Consider the following 20084-nt stretch of genomic DNA (forward strand, 5'->3'; position numbering starts at 1 on the left):
CGGTGGCCTCATCTATATGTCCTTTCAGGTGACATATAGGACAAGTCGGATTTATTAGATCAAAGGCTGTGAGCCTGTGTGGCTTTGACATTTTGTCCGGTTGTTCTCCATAAAATATGTGCCCATTTCCACTCTGCCTGCCCATGCTCTCGGGGACGCAACATCAAATAACCCTTTTATCACACCCAGTCTGACAGGCAAAGCTGTGTCTCGTCATGGGACGTGGGCTCCTCGATTAGCCGTGTGTGAATTGCCCGTCTGAGTCCTTCACCTACGTCTCTTCTCGAGATGTCATCACTTTCCTTTTAATCTTTAAAAACTCTTTGTATTAAGCCTGTCAGTCATGAAGGGCGAACCATCTTGTCCATTTTTTGAAAGCGTGTGTGTGGTGATCATTCTTTAAAGAACAAGAGTGATACTTGTTATCCAGTGACTTTGAAGAAAGAAGGGTTAATATCTGAGGTAATTAAAGTTTCTCCCAGCCTTAAGCATCAAAATATTTTTTTAATAGCATATTTGGGATGAGACTATCTCCAAAGTGGGCAACCCATGTGGGTCCCTTTTAAAACAAAATATATACTGCACACAATTTAACTTTTTCTTCTTCGCTCGAACGTGCCATGAACCGTGGTCCTTTTCTATGCGAGAGCGATATCCTCAGCACCTGTCAAGCTGCAGAGAGTCTCAGCTGCTCTACCGTGTGGCCCGGCTCTTGTCTCACCCCATCGCCGCGAGGCTGGCGTGCAGTTACTTTGTCTGCTGTGAGCACCCCTGCCTTACCCACGACATCCCGCCTTCATCAGCGACAGGGCTGACGACTGGCGGCAGTGTTCGTTCACACTGTCTGTAAACGGGAGGCAGGTACGCGCCGCGCAGGACCTGTGCTGAGGAGCGCCAGTGGCAACACTGTGGGGACGTTGGCAGGCGACCGTTGCCCTTACGTCCTGGGGTTTGCATTCTATATTGTTTATCCTGTACAGATATAGACAGACAGGCATAGGTATGTGTGGTTAAAGAACTGGCGTCTGGGTGTGTGAGCGAAATAGGATTACAGAACTTTGGAGGCAGAAGGGAGACAGGAAGGAATGACTATCAACCCCTTGAAGATGCAGGTGCAACATGAGAAACCGACAATCCAGATAAACAGACCCAGTGTTTAACCTTCTTGTTGCCCTCGGCCGTGTGCCGGGCAGGTTTTCTTAGAGGGACGGGGGCATTGCTGACCCAGACATTTAAAACACCTGGCTGCCAGGTCTGCTCCTGCCAGTCCATTCTTGTCAGTTGCCAAAGAGCAACGGTCCAGCAGCTATGCCCGGTGAGGGCTCAGGGTCACATCTCCACAGACCCCCCCGCCAAGCGCAACCCCTGAACAGAGGGCACCCAGTGGTTTCAGAATGGGAGCCGTGGCAGGGGGGGCCTTGTTGAATGGCTTGGGTCCCTGCGTACCTACTGTGTGCCCAGCCCTGGACATGGTTTACAGCCCTCCACACAGGTCTCCTGATGCTGTTTTCTCATCTGTGAAATGGAGCTAAGACTAACTGGCTTCTCTGTTTAGTAAGACGTGGAATCAGCTGGCCCCCCCACGTGAAGAGTTATGGACTTGAGGGAACCTGGGAGAGATTTGTAAATATGCAAAGGGCCCTTCAATCACGCGGGATTGTCCCCATTGCTATTGTCACTATTCATAGACACCACAAACGGCCACGCTGCCTTCTCAAGCTCACACTTCCCGCACAGTCTGAGCTCCCAACCCACATGTGTGTATCTTAAGCTTACGTCCTTGCCGCCCTTCCAAACCCAATTTCATCCTTGTAGGTTTTTCTGAAGCAGGATTTGCGCAAGTGGTGTGTTTTCTTAAATATTTATTTTGCAGGCCATTTACTTGGCACGGCTATTTTTACAGTGAGTAAGGAGCAAGGCTAAAAATAACCCAGCTCGTAACCAGATCAGTTCTGCATTTGACATTTATGTGGAATTCATTTGCATCTCATTTGTTCGCCTTTCTGTTTAACAGGTAGAATGTAAGAAAGCTCAGCCGAAAGAAGTCATGTTCCCACCTGGGACAAGAGGCCGGGCCCGGGGGCTGCCTTACACCATGGACGCGTTCATGCTTGGCATGGGGATGCTGGGTGAGTCTGGGGGGCGCAGCAGAGTCAGCATGGACTTGGGGCTTTGGAAGCCTGTACACCCAACTGGGTTACCTACCCACTGGGCAAGTTGCTTTACCTGTCTGAGCCTCAGTGTCCTTGTCTGTAATGAGAATGATAATCCCCCTTGCAGGGAAATTATGACCATTAAATGAGCAGAGATGGATGGGTGGGTGGATGAATGGATGGATGGATGGATGGATGGATGGATGGATGGATGGATGAGTGGGTGGGTGGGTGGGTGGATGGATGGGTGGGTGGATGGGTGGGTGGATGGATGGGTGGATGGATGGGTGGATGGATGGATGGATGAATGATCATTTTGTACCACGCCTGGCTTATAGGAGGTACTCCTTCAAAAGAGGGAAACGTCAGTCCCTCCCTCTGCCCCAGCCCTCTCTCCTGACTGAGGCTTTTTAAGGATCTAAGGACTCTGGGCTGGCTGAACTTGTGGGGACCAAGGCTACATCATCTTAAACTTGAGAGAGGAGGGGAAGTGGAAAGGGTGGGCGATAATCCTGTCTATTTAAATGATTAACATTTTTCTCTTGGGATATCAAAATTTGCATTTAAATGGATGTTTTAAATAGCCTGTTTTATTCTTTATTTGCAAAAAAAAAAAAAAAAGTAGATGATGAAAGACAAAGTGTGTTTGTCTTGACGAAAAATTATCTCTCCTGGCTTTTAGAGAAATTGAGTTGCATATTATGCCCCTTCCTTAAAGGTATCTCTGTCCGTCCTGCGTAGATAATTGAAAATCTTGCTGCTTAAATGGCATGAAAGATAGAGAAAGATGTGGAGAAGCGTAATGGTGTGGGTCGCAACAATAATTAGAAATTTCAAGGCGAGAGAACGGTATTCTAGTGCAAGTTATTGTGTGTCGGGAAAATACTAATTAAATGGGATAAATGGTAGTTAATGGTGAAATCCCATTCAGGCACATGAGTGTCTAGTTTTAATGGGTTTTCATTTGGTTTGGCTAAAAGTCCCTCTTCTACATTGTTTGATAAGCACTTTGTATATTTTCAAATTTGCTGCTGTTGAAATTATTCCTGGCTTAGTTTTAAATTTATAAAACTTTCCAGGGTATTATAAATTCTTGAAAATAATTTTTTTCTGAGGAAGTAGCAAGGGCAGGTAAAGTTAACTCCGAGGAATTTAAAATGGAGTGAGATGCCATGAATATTGAAAATGGCTGAGATGCTAATTCTTCTCAAATCAGTGTTTTGGGCTTAACAATTTCAAAGAAAAACCCTATTGTCACTCTTTAAAAAATTAGGCAAATGATTCTAAAACTTACCTGGAAGAAGAAACACTGAGAATAAAGTAGAAAATGTTTTAAAGAAGAAATGAGGAAAGACTAGTTTGATATCAGAGCATAGCACAGAACTACAGTGATTAAACACAGTGTGGTATAGAAGAATGCATTTGTTAATGGGAAAAGTTAAAGAACCGGAAGTAAATCTATATCTGTGTGAGAGGGTAATTATTATCATTTTTAGAAATCAATGAGAAGTATTTCTTGCTTGATTGTAAGGCACTTGTGTGGCTCTCATTTAAAACCATCATCATTTTTATTTGGTCTTTCCCCTGTGCTGTGGTCCAGAGGAAGCACTGGACGGGTTAAGTTTTTTAAAAACCATAATGAGTTGAGCCCACTACCACCTGCTGGCTTTTGGTTCCTATATTATAGCCTCAGGGCATAAAATGGGAGACTGTTCCAGGATCCAGATATTCAGGGACTGCCCCCACCTTTCTGAGTCTAAGCTGATGCCCTTTGCCTGCACGAAGAATGAACTGGATTTTCTTTGGGGAGAAGCAGAGGTGTGGAGAGAGGCCAGTCCATTCTTGTCAGTTGCCAAAGAGCAATGGTCCAGCAGCTATGCCCGGTGAGGGCTCAGGGTCACATCTCCACAGACCACCCCCAAGCACAACCCCTGAACAGAGGGCACCCAGTGGTTTCAGAATGGGAGCCATGGCAGGGGGGGCCTTGTTGAATGGCTTGGGTCCCTGCATACCTACTGTGTGCCCAGCCCTGGGTTAGCACTGGGAGACAGGTGTGGCCCCTGCCTTCATGGAGCTTGTGGTCCAGTGAGAGACGATGTTTAATAGCCAGTGACGCAGATACATAAGTGATCATAATAGAGAAAGCTACAGAGTGCTTTCAGAGCATGGGAAGAGTAGAAACTAGTTTGTGGAAGCACCTTCCTATGGAGGTGACATTTTAGCGAGAACGAGAAGAATGAGTAGATCAAGGGCCATCCAGACAGAAGGAGCAGGCTTGGGACGTGAGGGTCCTAGTGTGAAGCCCCAAAAGCAGACTGGCCTGGCGGTGGGGCAGGTCCAGCCAGGGCACCTATGAGGAGGAGGAGGGGTGGCCAGGTGGCTCAGGGATTGGGTTTGACCCTGGCTGTGAGGTGCAGATCCGAATACTCCCTGGGCTTCTCCAGCTGCCATTTGATTGGTTCCTACTCAATGAGGGATGGACATGTGATGAATGCCAGCTGCTGACTCATCTGTCCTAACTCTTCCCCCTTCCTTTCGATTCTCAAGTGTGACTTCCTTGAGCCACAGAGCCCCAGTAAAGCAGTAATTGTTAGTTTAAATTGTGGTTAATAGTCTATTATATGAGTTCTTCCCTCATCCCGGCTGCTTAAGGCTTCCACATGGATACTGCCACCAGGAAGAACCCCTAGAATGCGACTGCTCAAGGTCCCAGAGGCGCACCCCCCCAAACCAAGCAGAGGGCTCCAGGGAGAATTAATGGTATCAACTCGGCCTCCACCAGGGGGCTTGGTGCCTCAGTGTCTAAAACAGCGCTTGGCCCTCAGCAGGCACTCAGTAAAGATCTGCTGAGTGAAGGCACTTGAAAACTTCAGTGGAATACACCTCATTTCTAAAAAGCCCTAGAAGTGCCTTTTCTGCTCTTTCGACAACAACAAGGAGAAAGTCCAAATCACGGAACTTTTAAAAAATGTTCCACGTGAGCTGAGGTCACAAGCCAGGAGGAAAAGCTCAGGACTTCAGAATCAGATCTGGACTCCTCACCCCTTCAGCTCTGTGACTTGGAACAAGTGACAGCCTCTCTGTTCTTCAGTGACCATAGCTAGGGTGCTGGGGACCCTCGCTTCACGGGGTGGTCGAGGGTAGATGAACCCACACTGTGCCCAGCCGATGCCGTATCTCGTGAAGTCTGCCCTGCTGCAGCTGGTGAACCATTCAGAAAGAAAAAATATGTGCTGTTAATTAAACTGCACTTGTGCTTTCTTAACACATTGACAGTGAGATCAATTCCGTTTTCAGGAGATGTTAACATGTGGGAAAAAAATGTGTCTTCAGGTCAACAAAATACTGTATGTACTCACACCAGAAGCTTTTGGTACTGGAGGCCTGGGGCAAATTACCAGGTGCCCACTACCCTTCCAGTCGGGGTCCCCCTTCTGCCCACAGTGAAGAGCATAGCTAGACCTGCAGGTGTGATTTGTACTAGGTCACCTGTAGCCTCCTGCTCAGGTTGCACCCCCAGCTCAATGAGTTGGATTATCTTTGAGTTTTAACCTCCCAACAAAAGTCCGTGTGCTGCCCTCGGGGCCTCCCGAATCCCCCAGACTCTCTGGTGAGGCCATCCGGACACCTGGTGAGATGGGCCTCCCAAAGGTCCCCAACTGTGCCCCCAGCCGGGACCAGCTCGGCCCTCGGTTCCGGCGGAAGAGGTGAATCGGGCACAAGACCCTGGGGAACAAGCAGAGTCTCCCAGTCCGGCTGGCCTGCTGACCCCCGAGTCAGGATGGAGTCTCCATCCAGGCTCCCCCGGTGACCCCGCCAGAAACGCCCGGGGCTGCCCTTCGTTCCGCCCCCTGGCATCCCGGCCTCTGGGCGAGGAGGGTGCCACCTGCTGTGCTGTGACTGGAACCTCCTTCCCTCCAAAGTGGCAGCATTGAGAGGAGTCTGGTCCTTTGCTAGGATGGCCTGGTATGTCCCCATCCGTCACCTGGGTCGCCCCCTCCCCGGTGCGCTAGGCCTGCGTATCTCTCCTGGAATCGTGACCATCACTACCAACAGCTATGTGGCTTGTGACCTCAGCTCACGCGGAACGTTTTTTAAAAATTCCGTGATTTGGACTTTCTCCTTGTTGTTGTCGAACGAGCAGAAAAGGCACTTCTAGGGCTTTTTAGAAATGAGGTGTATTCCACTGAAGTTTTCAAGTGCATTCATTCAGCAGATCTCTACTGAGTGCCTGCTGAGGGCCAAGCGCTGCTTTAGACACTGAGGCTGCAGCGGAGGGGCCGCCTCCAATCTCAGGAGCTGACGTTCTGATGAGACAGCGGACACACTGGTCTGTCAGTGACCAGGAAGCTGCGGAACTGATTTTTAAAAATCCTTTAAGATTCCTCCATCCTTGTGGGGGTCTCATCAGAGGGAGGCTGGTGGGCGTATGGATGCACAGTTCTTCTTTCTGAGTCGCTCTGGTATGGCTGCAAACGTCCTTGGGGGATCCTGCAGCTGGTTTTAGCTTTCACAGCCTCTGACAGAATCATAGAATAATCGGCCCAATGGGACCTCCTGAAAAAGAATGTAGGAGAGAGCAGGAGGGTCCGGCTTGCGCAGCCCTCGGACTCCTCTGCCCTGCCTTGCGGTGGCCGAGAGGCGCCCACAATGATCCTGCTCAACGCACTCTCTCTGGTTTTTCTTAACGAAAGTGGACTTCATAAAAGCCGACATGATTATTGTTGATGTCTCTGATTCCGCTTGGCCTTCTCCGCCATACAACCCGACTGCCTCTCACTCTCTCAACCTCGCTGTGCACACACTACTTAGCAGGTTTGAGACCGGTGCTAGAGAAAGACCTCGTCGCTGAGGCCTTGAAAAGCTTCCCCCTGCGGGCCCAGCAATGGAGACACTTGAGCAGCTGAAGAAAAGCCAGAGGCACTCTTATCCGTGCTCATACTGACCTGGCGTTCCCTGAAAAGAAAGCCTCCCCCCCCCCCCAAAAAAAAAAAACGATCGAGAAGGAGCAAGGTGCTGTAATCCGCTGGCGTTCACGAACAAGCCAGATGGAGACGGGCTGGACCTCAGAGCCACACGACTGGACTCTGTCATTTCAACTGGGATTTGTCTTTCCCAAAAATAACTGTTGAGGTCATTCCCAGGGCAGATCTCCATTTGTTCAAGTATTTCCCGGTAAACTGAGGAAACTGACGACTCAGCCCCACCTCTCCCTGCTCAGAACCGGGTCCACCGGAACCGCCCGCGGCGGCAGGAAGGCCCGTGTCTGCACCGCCCGGTGGCTGCTGAGCACTGAAGACGGGGCTCGGGCGTCTCAGGGGCGGAAGATTTTGTTGTCTGTAATTTAAATGAAATTGAAATTGGACGGCGCTGGTCTGGAGGAGCCCGTGATTCTGGCGGATCCCGAGGCCGGGCATCTTTGCAGACATCTTGCCTAGGACCGGTTCTCGGCACTTGGCTGTTGTGATTGTGTGCAGACCTCGTAGCCAGTGGGGTGCCCCAGGCCGTGCTCTGCACACCCCAAGTCCCCTGATCTCTTTCAGGTCGAGGGTCCGGGGGGAACAATTGTCCGTGCCTCCAAATAGCTGAGCAGTGGAGCCCAGGAGCGGATGAGTCATGTGCCCATGGAGAATGCAGACATCTTCTCGGGGCAGAGCAAGGATCTAGAACCACGCTTCTGAGAACTCTGCCGGCAGCCTCCCCCAGAGGGCGTGGGCCCTGAAATAAGCTGACTGGCAAATTCAAAATTCTGTTGTTGATTTCTGATTTTTCCTCCCCCCCCCCCCCACAGTGGAAAACCTATCTGTAGGAGAGGTGGCCAGCCAAGCAGAAGGCTGGGTTTTTTCTTTAGTGACAAGAGATAATTACTGTGGGATTGATCAGGTGTCCAGAGTACTGGAGCAAATAAATGGTGCAGCAGCTGGTGCGGGAGGGGCCCGGCTGCTAATGGAAGTGGTGGCTGGGTCACCTCCCCGTAATGTGGGCTGACGGAGCCCTCGCGTGGGTCCCCCGTAATGTGCGATTGATATGCAGCCAGCCGATTTCCCCACGCGGCTGGGGCCGGGAGCCGGTCGAGCAGAGCTGGGCTGCACAGCGGTAAATGAAGAGGAAAATTGAAGTAATGTTGTATTATAAATTTATGATTTCATCTGCCCGACCCAGAGGATGTTTGGCCATTGGGGTGGGGAGTGTTGAGAAAAGATCCCCCCCCCCCCCACCTCTGGCAGCTGCCAAATTCTCACCTCTGTTGTTCAGGGGACAATGTTGACATCCTCAGGAAGACAGGAGTAAGGCCCCAGACTAAGGTGAACTTGACCGTGCCCTTCTTCCTTCTTGTTGAAGAGTCTCGAGTATGGCAGGAAGAAAGCAGAGATGATGGAATCGTTCTGGTGGCCGGAATCAGGGGGGACTGGGCGGTCCATCCCCCACCACCCAGGAAGTCTCAGAGGTGACACAGGGGCTTACACCTTTGCTGTCAGATTGACACTGAAATATTTAAGATCCACCGCCACCCCCTGGCACTGAAGTTAGAAGACAAGAGTCATTTATCATGAGGAAGGCAGTGATTCGGCTGCTTGCATAGAATCTGTTTATCAGTATTGTTGAAATAACGGTACAGGAAACCAAGTACTGAGAGATCCGATGTGATCGCAGGTGATTCGTTTAGAGGAGAACTGAGCTGTCTGGCCATGAAATCAATTCTGAGGGAGCAGTCACCGCGGTGTGTCCACTTCAGGCAACCAAGTCTTGGTCTCTCTCCCTGGTCTCTGTCGCTCTGTTCCTCTTCTCTCCCCATCGGGTGCCAGGGCTCCGCGTCTGGTCTGAGTGCTTCTCCTCAGCGGTCAGTGCACAGCTGCAGGTCGGACGGTCTCGTCTGGGCAGCCTCCTGCCAACAAGACGGCAAGAGCTGGGAAGTGAACGTGCGGGGAAGGAGCAGGTGGCAAGACTCGTCTGTGGTGGAAGCAGGTCCATGGGCCAGGGGCTTGTGACTGCAGACTTGGAAAGGCTCTCCTGAGGTGTGGCAGAGGCGTCGTGGCAAGTGCCAGTTGAGACCTGGGGCCCGGCGTTGCTGCAAGGGACCCGCACAGCTTTCCACAGAGGGCACGGCGCCGGCTCCCAAAGAAAAGGGAACCTCCCCCTTCCACGGGCATGGTCTGGGGTCAGATATAGGACTGAAACCCAGGTCATCAGATGTCCAGTCCAGCAAGCTCCTGTTCTGGGCTGATGACAGAAGCCATGAACTCATCAACAAGTGCAGGGAAGTGAGGGAGGGGAATCCTGTGTCTGGACCACCGAGACATGAAAGCTCAATGAATGGACAGCTGGAAGACCAGCAAACTTGAACTCACGGTGCCAGAGTGCACGCAAGATGGAACTTAATGAATGATCCTGTCCCTGGACAATGAGACCCCAGAGCCCATGTTTAGGGGTGTTTAAAGGGTTGTTTAGAACCACAGAGTCATGGCTGGAGGGTATGGTGACTCAGAAACCCAGAGCAGTTTTCTACCAGTGTTTTGGTGGCAAGCAACAGAAACAACTCCGGCTGCCTAGAGCGGCGAGGGAGACCATTGGAGGGGCTTGGGCAGCACACAGAATTGCCAGGAAGGCCAGAGAACGGGCAGGAACCAGGAACCCCGGTGGTCAGGGGCTGCTGTTGCCACCGCAGGATGCTGGACTGTGCTGCTAACACCAGAGCAAATCCTGAACTGCTCCCTCCTCTTCGGCCCCGCCAGCCCCAGCGGTGGATCCTGGGAAGGCTTCCACTGGCTGCTCCCAGGGTTCCCGCCTGCCTAGCTCAGAGAACAGGAGAGAGGTCTTTCCTGCTTCCGTGGTGGGAGGCGAGCCTCTCTCCGGGACTCCCAGAGAAGGGGCCGTCAGGTGCTGGGCAGCTGATAAACAACCATCTCAGAGGCGAAAGCCAAAGTCAGGCTGGTAGAGGTGGCAGGGCAGGTGGTAGGTTGGCCAGTGGCATTTCTACTAAGACTCCCATGTGAGCTTGGCAGGGTGGGAACGGGGGAGCAATGGGCCTCCTAGGCCAATGAAAGCTCAGTCCAAGAGGCTGCCCCCGCCTTCTCCGTAGCCTGGATCAAGGGCTACGGACCAAAAGAGCGAATGTCCTGAGTGGACACAACAGAGGGTTGAGAGCTGAGGTGACATCTCAGTGGCATTTCTATAACAGACGGGAGAAGCCCGCCTCACCCCCCGATTCTGTGCGCCCCATGCCCTCCCCAGCGGCAGCCTTCACAAGCGCCCCTCAGTTACCTGATCACCCCCTTACATTACCCGCTGAGACAGGTGTCTAGAAAATACATGTTTGCTATGCAATGCCTGTCAGAACACGTGGCACGAGGCTTCTGGGTCTGGGCTGTGCTTTGTGGTACACATTGTAACACCACAGCCTCCGGTGCCCCGTGGAGTGTGCGTGCTTAGACGTGGCCCTGGGACCCACCCCTGTGGGTCGTGGCTTGCTGGTTAGACCCATGCTGTTCCCAAGGTGCAGGGTCAGCCCTGGGTTCCCGCGAGCAGTGGGCCCTGAGGACTCCTGCTGGCCACTGTCTGGGGAGGGGGCCGGCGAGGACTTGAATCTCCCACTGTCAATAGCTTTAAGGTAAAGTACATTCCTGTGAGCTCTCCAAATGTCAGAGCCAGGCCCAGGCCCTGTGTTTGGTGCTAATACGTGGCATTTACTCTGCAGGTCACAAAAGTGCACGGGGCCTTGGGGGTCTCTGCCCAAATACGGGTTAATTATCGGCAGGCTGACAGCAGCGTCCCCAGCCACGCCAGAGAGGTGGCCCCGGCCCAGGCTAAAGACCCTCGGGGGAGGCCTCTCATTTTGTGGAAGAAAATAACTCTGGCCGTTTCTCCTCCCCCACCCCCCGGCCCCTGGGTCCCCCCACCCGGACCAGAGGTGGTTGTACTAACAGGACTGTGCACTTTCTCTCTGTTCAAGGCTACCCCAACTTTGTGGCAACCTATGGCCGCGGCTACCCCGGATTTGCTCCTAGCTACGGCTACCAGTTCCCAGGTGAGTGCCTTTGTCTCTGGAGGCTTCAGACACATGGGGTGTGTGTGGGCTGGTGGCAGGGGTGGCGGGAGGGGGCCCCCCGAAAGAGAATACAACTCATGCATATGCCATTCAAGAAACAACACAGCAGGTGCTCAATTTCAAACCCACTTCACTCCAGGATCAGGGCACAGCTCAGTCTGTGATTAACTGAAGTGTTGCACTGGTTTGAGTGGCAGCTTCCTGGGGGGAAAGGGGCGGGGCTGAGGCAGGTGCCCTCCCTCTGCTCACCCTCCCTTCTCTGAAGCCTGGGGGTGGGGAGACTGTCCCTGGGGACTGGACTCTTGGCAGGCAGGGTTTCCTTTCACCGCCTTTCTCACCCAGCCTGCTGACCCCCCTACTTATCCCTCCTCCCCTCCCCCAGCTCCGTGCTGTGTATGTTGGGCGTGCTGTCGGGGTTGGGGTTCACTGTCCGTCTTCAGTGGGGATATTTACATTCTCCCTCCCCTCTGTGTGGGTATCAGAGGCTCGAGGCAGAGCCCACAGGGACATACCCAGGATGCTGCAGCTCCCATGTAGGTGGGAGGGTGGGGTTCCCCACCCGAGGTGGGCGGCAGCGTGGGACCCCCCATCCGAGGTGGGCAGCAGGGCGGGGCCCCCCACCCGAGGTGGGCGGCAGCGTGGGACCCCCCACCCGAGGTGGGCGGCAGGGTGGGGCCCCCCACCCGAGGTGGGCGGCAGGGCGGGGCCCCCCCACCCGAGGTGGGCGGCAGGGCGGGGCCCCCCAACCCGAGGTGGGCAGCAGGGTGGGGCCCCCCACCCGAGGTGGGCAGTAGGGTAGGCATGATCTTGTAAGGATGGGGGAAGGGCGCTAAAGAAAGTGAGATTTTTCTGAAGCTTGGCTTTTCCCGAGGGGCCCGCCAAACAGGAGTACACAATAATCCGTTGAGGTGTTGGGGTGTCCGTGTGCAGAAAAGAGCTGGGGTTCCTGGAGAATGCACGAGGAGCAGAGTGTTGTCCTATCGGGCTCAGGCTGGGATAGGAGGCTCCGTAGGGAGCTGCGCGCCAGGCAGTCTCGCTCCTGCGTGGTCATCCAGCCTAGACCAGGGGCCTGGGGCCCTCAGGCCTGAGATGCAGAGGGGGCAAGACAGGCCAGGAGAACAGTGTTCTGAAGCCCTGAGGAGGGCGGTGTGAGTGCTGTGTGCACGATCGGCCCGGCGTTTGACTCAGACTGAGCTGTGGGGCAGGACAGGTATGTGGGGGACAGGCCAGGAGGCATTTGGGACACTTAGAGCCAGGCCTTATGAGAGATAGGTCCCTCACCTCGTGACAGATCCGTAGGCTCTTGCCCTGGCTGTCCATGCCACAGGCAGGTTCCTTTATATCTCTGGGCGTCACTTCTGTCTTCCATAAAGCGGAGGTTTGTGCAAAGTGTTCACTGAGGTCGGTACACCTTTCTGATTATAGAGGGGAGAGGCCGCATAGCAGAAGTTCCAGATGGAGGCATGTGGATGGGGGACTCCCCAGGAGTGTGCCCTCGTCCCCTGGGGCTGGGCAGCTTCCCCTGCAGAGTGCAGGCCTCAGCGAGCATCCTTGCCTGCCCTCAGGAAGCCCGCCCGCCGCTTCTCTACGCAGGTGGCCACTCTGGTGGCCACTGCAGTGGCCGCGGCCTCTCCGCAGGACAGCAGGCACACAGCCAGCACAGTTCAGCCCGAGCCTCCTTTAGATTTTCCCCATTTATGGAGGGGGACGCTTCGGCCCAGAGTGGCAGGGAGCCCTGTTCCGGGGCCAGGGCCAGGGTTTGGGCCCCGATGGCCTGGACCTGCCGTGCCACCCCCCACTCTCCCTCTGCCATCCATCTTTCTAGTATGATCACACCAGCCTTGGGCAGCTACTAAAATTTAGATTCAAAATTTAGATTCAAACAAAATTTCAGTTACTCAGTCACCATGTGTGGCTAGTGGCTACCATCAGCACAGAACACAGAACGTTTTCATCACGACAGGAAATTCTGCTGGGCATGCATTCTGGATCGTGAAGGAAGAGTGTACGGTGGTGGGAGAGCATGGTCCACACATACACAAGTGCACACGCGTGTGCACTGTCCTCCCAGGGAGAGACTTGGAGTGCCACCACTCCTGTTCTCCGTTCCTTTGCCATCCTTCTCAGCCCCGAGGCTGGTGGCTGTCTCAGGGAAGCCTTCCAGCTTCCTCCCCAAGGACAAGGAGACACACAGGCTCCCACGTCCTGGCTCAAGGGCAGCACTCTGTGCACCTGGCGCAGCCCACCTCTCGTCACAGTCAGGCTGCCATTGCACCCTTGGTGCAGCACCAGTTCCAGGAGGACAGAGTTCAGGGTTCCTAACGTGGGGGTGGGGGTAACAAAGTGGGCCCCTGCTAAGGCCCCTGTCTCATCCCTGGAGAGCCTTCCCTCAGAGTCCCATGAGCCAACCCACAGAATGTCTGGTAGAGCACTGGCCTATCTCAGGGACCTGCCCTAAGGAGACAAAGATGCAAGTGACCAGCTGAGGCTGAGAGAACGCGATGGGCTCCCCGGTGGTAGAGGGCGTGGCGTGGGCTTGAAGTGACTGTGCCCAGGGCCCCTCTGTTTATCATTGTCACCAGCTCCCACAGTTGAACACCATCTTGTGGGTTTGAATGAGAGAGAAATCAGGCATTAAAACTTCCAGACAGAGCTCCCTGATGGCGGGACATGGCTGTTCTCTTCTTTCTCAGCCACCACACTCCGTGTCCCATCCCACCTGTATCCTGGAAGCCTCTAGTTTTTCCTCACCAGTGGCCCTCAGTGGCCCCAAGAGTGAGGCCACCCGCTCTCAGATAGGGTCAAGGTGTGGCGTGGCCCTGGGCCAGGAAGGGGGTGGCCCAGTGGCTGCACCTAGCTGTCCACCCCCCTCCGGGAGGAGCCAGGCTGGTTCAGAGTCCGTGCCCTGCTGACCCCTGGAGGGACCCCTGTGCAGAGATGGCTGTCTGTTCCCAGCACATCCCCGAGCAGTGTGTGGTTCTGGACCACCCACCTGGGCAGTCCCTGGGCAGTCCCGTCAAGACTGCCTGACGCGGAATCTCCCTGGAGAGCTGGACTCACCCGTCCTGGAGCCCAGGCCCTGGGGCGGGAGGCTGGGCGGTGTTCTGGCATCTGTCTGTAGCCTTGTGCCAGCGGGAATGTTCTGACGTCTGTCTGTAGCCTCGTGCCAGCGGGAATGTTTCTCACAGAGCTGGTAGAGAGGACTGGGGTGCAGAGGGGTGGCCCAGAGGGGGCGGCCCAAGTCTTCGTCCTCCGCCTACCCCGTCAGGCTGACTCTGCCGACCCCTCCCCGTGCCACGGGGTCCTGTGAGTCGGGGACCCCCGTCAGGCTGACTGCCGACCCCTCCCCGTGCCACGGGGTCCTGTGAGTCGGGGACCCCGTCAGACTGACTGCCGACCCCTCCCCATGCCACGGGGTCCTGTGAGTCGGGGACCCCCGTCAGGCTGACTGCTGACCCCTCCCCGTGCCACGGGGTCCTGTGAGTCAGGGACCCCCGTCAGGCTGACTGCTGACCCCTCCCCGTGCCACGGGGTCCTGTGAGTCAGGGACCCCCCGTCAGGCTGACTCTGCCGACCCCTCCCCGTGCCACGGGGTCCTGTGAGTCAGGGACCCCCCGTCAGGCTGACTCTGCCGACCCCTCCCCGTGCCACGGGGTCCTGTGAGTCGGGGACCCTGTCAGGCTGACTGCTGACCCCTCCCCGTGCCACGGGGTCCTGTGAGTCGGGGACCCCGTCAGGCTCACTCTGCCGACCCCTCCCCGTGCCACGGGGTCCTGTGAGTCGGGGACCCCGTCAGGCTGACTGCCGACCCCTCCCCGTGCCACGGGGTCCTGTGAGTCGGGGACCCTGTCAGGCTGACTGCCGACCCCTCCCCGTGCCACGGGGTCCTGTGAGTCAGGGACCCCCGTCAGGCTGACTGCCGACCCCTCCCCGTGCCACGGGGTCCTGTGAGTCGGGGACCCCCGTCAGGCTGACTGCTGACCCCTCCCCGTGCCACGGGGTCCTGTGAGTCAGGGACCCCCGTCAGGCTGACTGCCGACCCCTCCCCGTGCCACGGGGTCCTGTGAGTCGGGGACCCCCGTCAGGCTGACTGCTGACCCCTCCCCGTGCCACGGGGTCCTGTGAGTCGGGGACCCCGTCAGGCTCACTCTGCCGACCCCTCCCCGTGCCACGGGGTCCTGTGAGTCGGGGACCCTGTCAGGCTGACTGCCGACCCCTCCCCATGCCACGGGGTCCTGTGAGTCGGGGACCCCGTCAGGCTCATTCTGCCGACCCCTCCCCGTGCCACGGGGTCCTGTGAGTCGGGGACCTGGGCACAGCTGTCTCACCACCACCCACCTGCCCTGATGTCTCTTCTCTGGCATTTCTCTCCCATGTGCTCCCCATGCACCACGTCCCCCCCCAGTCTCCTGTGACGTGTGTGGATCCCGCTCCCCCTCCCGCCGGTCCCTCTCCGACTGCTTCCTAGTGGGACGGTTTGAGACAGCTAGCTGACAGGAACAGAAGGACCCCCAGGTCCCGGGAGTGGCGGGGGTTATTTACTCCTCACCAACCACGCATCCCTTCCGGGAGTAAAACCTAACCTTGACCAAGGGTCCTCCTTTTCACCCGAATTGGCTCTTTCTGTGAAGACCCATCTCATTGCACGGGTGACTGCTGTCCCTCCCAGTGGAGCCCCTGTCACCCGTGTGACCTTCCTGGGACACGCAGTAGGAGTCGAGGACTGCCAGCCTCCAGGCTTTTCTGAGGTGCTTGGGAAAGAGCGCTGGGTGCCTGTGGGTCATTGCTGGAGTGGGGAGTAGTTCTTTTCTAGGAAGATTGAAAGGTGGCCACCAACCCCTGTGGAAACGACTCCTCCCTCCCAGCCACCCCACCCCCGATGTCCCCGCGCGCGCCCCACCCCTGCCCAGCCCCCCGCAGGTCAGTATGTGGGCTCAAATCACTGGGATCCTGATCAGTGGCTCCCGTCTCCTCTCTTTGCCCCCTCCCCGCCCCTGGACTCTCAGTTTAATCTGTTAACTTCTGTTCTTATTTCACTTTGCAGACTATTTGCCGATTTCACAAGACATAATTTTTATCAACTAGCTCTTAAGAGAGGCATAACCAATTGGGGTTTGCTACCAATACTAGAGAGAGGCCACAGTCCGGCCGGGCCGCCCCAGCTGCTGGCCGTGCCCACTGGACCTGTCCTAGCTGCTTGTGTGAACGAATGCTCTTTTGTGCATTTTTAATTCGTGGAAAAGACTCGTGTCCTCATTGCTTCACAGAGTTTTTTAAAAATAAGTTTATTTCCCAATCCCTTCCCATTTTGCTTCCTGTACGCACTGTGAACACCCTCCCACACCTCCCCACCTACCCCCTCCCCCAGAATGGGGCCAGGGGAAACTTCTCACAAACTTGGTGGAGCCTCCTCAGGGGATCCAGGTAGAAGGCATCAAATTACTTTAAAAAAAAAACCACCAGACAGGCTCATTGGGGCATTTCATGGGTGAGCTTTGAGGTGCTGGTGGGCTGCAGGGTTTAGGGGTGGGTGACTTGGAGTCCTGTGGTGGGCAGTACCAGAAGTGAACATGTGTACACACACACACACACACATACATACACACACACACACACACACACAGTTCCATAATCTGGAAGAATAACGATCTCAAGGTCATCTGGTTGTCTTTGTCTTTGGGGCCAGTCCCTCGGTGGCTGTTGCCAGAATAATAAGCAGCCCTGTCTGCCAGAAGGGACACTGGGGTCACCCGGGTGCTGCCGCATCTCAGGCACAGTGGACACCAACCCACCCATACCGGGCCGCCCCTTCCCCGTGCCCCCACTGCCCAGTCTGGGCTGGCCTTGCCTTGCCTGCTGGCATCAGTGGCCTCTTAACCCACTGGGGAAGGAGGTGGCAGAGCTCAGAGGGTCCATCCTGACTACGTTGGCACCCCTGATGGTCACCCCGAAAGAGCTTTCTTTTCCCGTGACCCTGACCCCTCGCCTCCCTGTCTGAAACCCCCCACTCTCTTGGAGTGAGGTACAGCTCAGTTGGACCCTCGAGAGTCGCCCCTGGTTCACACTCCTAGTTTGTGAGAAGTGACCCATGTGCCCCCATCAGGTGCATTCAATGTGAGCACGCCCACGCGTGAGCGTCAGTGTCCTGAGACACACCCTGCGCGGCTCTGCGCATCTCATTAAAGATGCTTGATGTAATCATTGGTTAGTGTTCTTTTATTTTCCCACAGGCTTCTTCATGAGTGCTGTTTTCTTTTTTTAATCTGTATGGCTTGTTTTTTTTTGTTCCTCTTTACTTTGTTCTGCTATGAATTGCTTTGCTTTGGTGAACTTGTCCTAGTTTGCTTGCCTCCCGACATTTTAGCCATTGTGAATTTCGTTCATCTCTGTAAAGAGTTCATCTGTGCTTCTCCCTAATGACATTTTATTTCCCCCCTCCTGTAAGCAACTGAGGTAGAAAAATAAATTGTTTACCACGGATGTGCTGTGTGCTGCTGTCTCTTAGCCTGACAGTGTCCTGTTCTCGCTCCGGGGGAGGTGAACGCACCGCATAACTGGCCCAGGGACGGCCCAGCGCGGTTTCTGAAAGCATGCAAACTCCCCTGGCTGCCGCCTGTCCCCTCCATCCCCCCCTTCCTCGTGTCCCCTGCACTTGCTCAAGGGGGTCCTGTCCTTGAGCAGAGACACAGAGCATCTGCATGGCCAGCTGCATGGTTCGCCCCAGTGCCCCTTCTGCTGCCAGCACTCCTGCCCTCGGGTGAGAACGCCAGGGGAACATCTGGAGCCCCTCGCATCTGCGCACCAGGTGTGTGTGAGTTCGTGCACGTGCTTGTGCACACCGGCCCACGAGCGCTTTGCACATGGCTCGCCGCCCTAACCCGGCTGGAGAGCGCAGGCTGCAGCTGGCCCCAGCCTCTCGCTGCCGGGCTCACGTAGGCACACAGCCCCCCGACCTTGAGCAGGTGACGTAGCTACGCCCCGGGGATCATGATAACGGTGCCTAGTTAGTGAGGTGGTTACACTTGGGTGGTGTGTACAGGCGAGCAGGCCTTGTAAATTGGTAAGAGCTCTACAACCGGACGTTTTAGAGGCGGGGCCCTGGCGTTCCCATCCTGTCCCCCTCCAGCGTAGGTTTCCTTCCTCGTCGCCCCAGTGGAGCTGCCTGTGGGTGGGTCTGCTTATCACTGAAAAGAAGAGTACAGGGTTTCTAAATGAAGCCAGAGGGTTGCTGGGACTCCTCACCCAAACTCAGGCCCCACCCCTCATCTTCCGTCTTTATTTACTGATGATCAGAGTCTGGACGTGAATTAGACTCACTCCTTCAAGACACTTAGAGTCCAGCCAAGGGAAGATCGGACCCACTGAGCGTTACAGGACAGGTGACTAGCTAAAGAGGGGACCTGGCTCGGCTTGCAGGGAACAGAGGCGGGCTGCCTGTCCAGCCTGGGGCAGCCAGGAATGGCCCCTAGGGAAGGGGACACCAGAGTGGGCCTTGCAAAGTCACATGGAATTAGCTAAGTAAAGAAGGGACAGGAGTATGGTTCAGGCAGAGACACTGAATCAGTTTTAATAAAGAAAATACAAAAGCGAAGAAGGAAATGCAAAATAATGCTTAAACAAAAGAAAATTATTTCTTTGCATAAAAGAAGCTGCATAGAACTTCATAGTATCAGGTCTTGGTTTTTCCTGTCTTCCTGTTCTGTCTTCTTTGACGTAAGACTCCATCTCATGATGTAAGAAGGCTGCTTGTGGCCCTGGCCGGTGGCTCCGTGGATAGAGGGTCAGCCTGGAGTATGGGCGTCCGGGTTGGATTCCTGGTCAGGTCACACAGAAGAAGCAACCATCTGCTTCTACCCCTCCTCCCTCTCCCCCTTCTCTCTCTCTTCCCTCCTGCAGCCAGTGGCTCAATTGGTGTGAGTATGGCCCTGGGCACTGGGGATAGCTCAGTTGGTCCATCTGAGCGTGGCAGCCTCAGGTGCTAGAAAGTAGCTTGGTACTCCAGCATCAGCCCTACACAGGGGTTGCCAGGTGGATCCCAGTCAGGGCACATGTAGGAGTCTGTCTCTCTATCTCCCCTCCTTTCTCATTTAAAAAAAAAAAAAAAAAAGGTTGCTTGAGCTGCAGTCATTAGATACCCGGAAGAACATATCTCTTCCCTTTAACAACACTTCATAGAAGTCACACTCTACTTAGATCCCATTGGTTAGACCTTAGTTATATGGCCAGTTTTAGCTGCAAGAAAGCCTCAGAAATATCTTTATTCCAGGTGACCGTGTGCCCAGCTGAAAACAGCCTTCTGATACTAAGGAAGAGGAGTGGAATAGGTACTAGGGGACACTTTGCGGTCCCTGCCACAAACCCGAGAGGAGGCATTGCAGGTCCTGGCATTATGAGCAGTTCAGTGTGCGGGGAGCCTGCAGGAGCGTCTTGGGTGTGGAAGGTGAGACAAGGCCAGATCAGACTGTACGTAGAGGAGCAACGTGATCAGGTTTCAGAGCAGGGGTTGGGAGAGGGAGAGGGCCCGTAACGAAACTGCAGGGATGAGTTCAGAAGAATGTCCCTTCTTTCTGCACCCCCACCCCCTCTCCTCTCAGCCTCACCCTCTCTTGGCTCCACTCCTCACCCTCTGCCTTGCTCACCCCCTGCCTTGGGCTGGCTGGTCGCCTTCGGGGATCTTTCAGTTCTAAGAGGTAATGCGGGGTTCATAGAACCCTGACCGCCATGAAGTTTCTAGGCCAAGCCTTAGTTACCGGGGTGTCCTCAGATACAGGTACTTGGGGCTGCCAGGCTGACGTCCCCACAGCTCAGTGCTCACACCTCCGTCCCAGGACGCTGCGTGCGTGTGAGCAACAGGGTGCGGGTCCCAGGCGGGGAGACTCGTGACT

General features: G+C 55.1%; 1 protein-coding gene across 7 annotated transcripts in view; it reads left to right on the forward strand.

The window, feature by feature from the left end:
- The window catches only part of MSI2 (musashi RNA binding protein 2), a 416189-nt gene that overhangs the window by 351496 nt on the left and 44609 nt on the right, over nt 1-20084 (forward strand). For 6 of the 7 annotated variants that reach the window (XM_066364640.1, XM_066364641.1, XM_066364643.1 and 3 more), the window contains exons 9-10: nt 2015-2129; nt 11104-11178. In XM_066364640.1, coding sequence (XP_066220737.1) covers nt 2015-2129; nt 11104-11178 — 190 coding nt within the window. Of the gene's footprint in view, nt 1-2014; nt 2130-11103; nt 11179-16243; nt 17680-20084 lie in introns of those variants that run through there. The other variant, XM_066364646.1, reaches the window with a different exon arrangement.

The sequence above is a fragment of the Saccopteryx leptura genome, chromosome 2 (assembly GCF_036850995.1).
Source record: "Saccopteryx leptura isolate mSacLep1 chromosome 2, mSacLep1_pri_phased_curated, whole genome shotgun sequence".
NCBI classification, from domain to species: domain Eukaryota; kingdom Metazoa; phylum Chordata; class Mammalia; order Chiroptera; family Emballonuridae; genus Saccopteryx; species Saccopteryx leptura.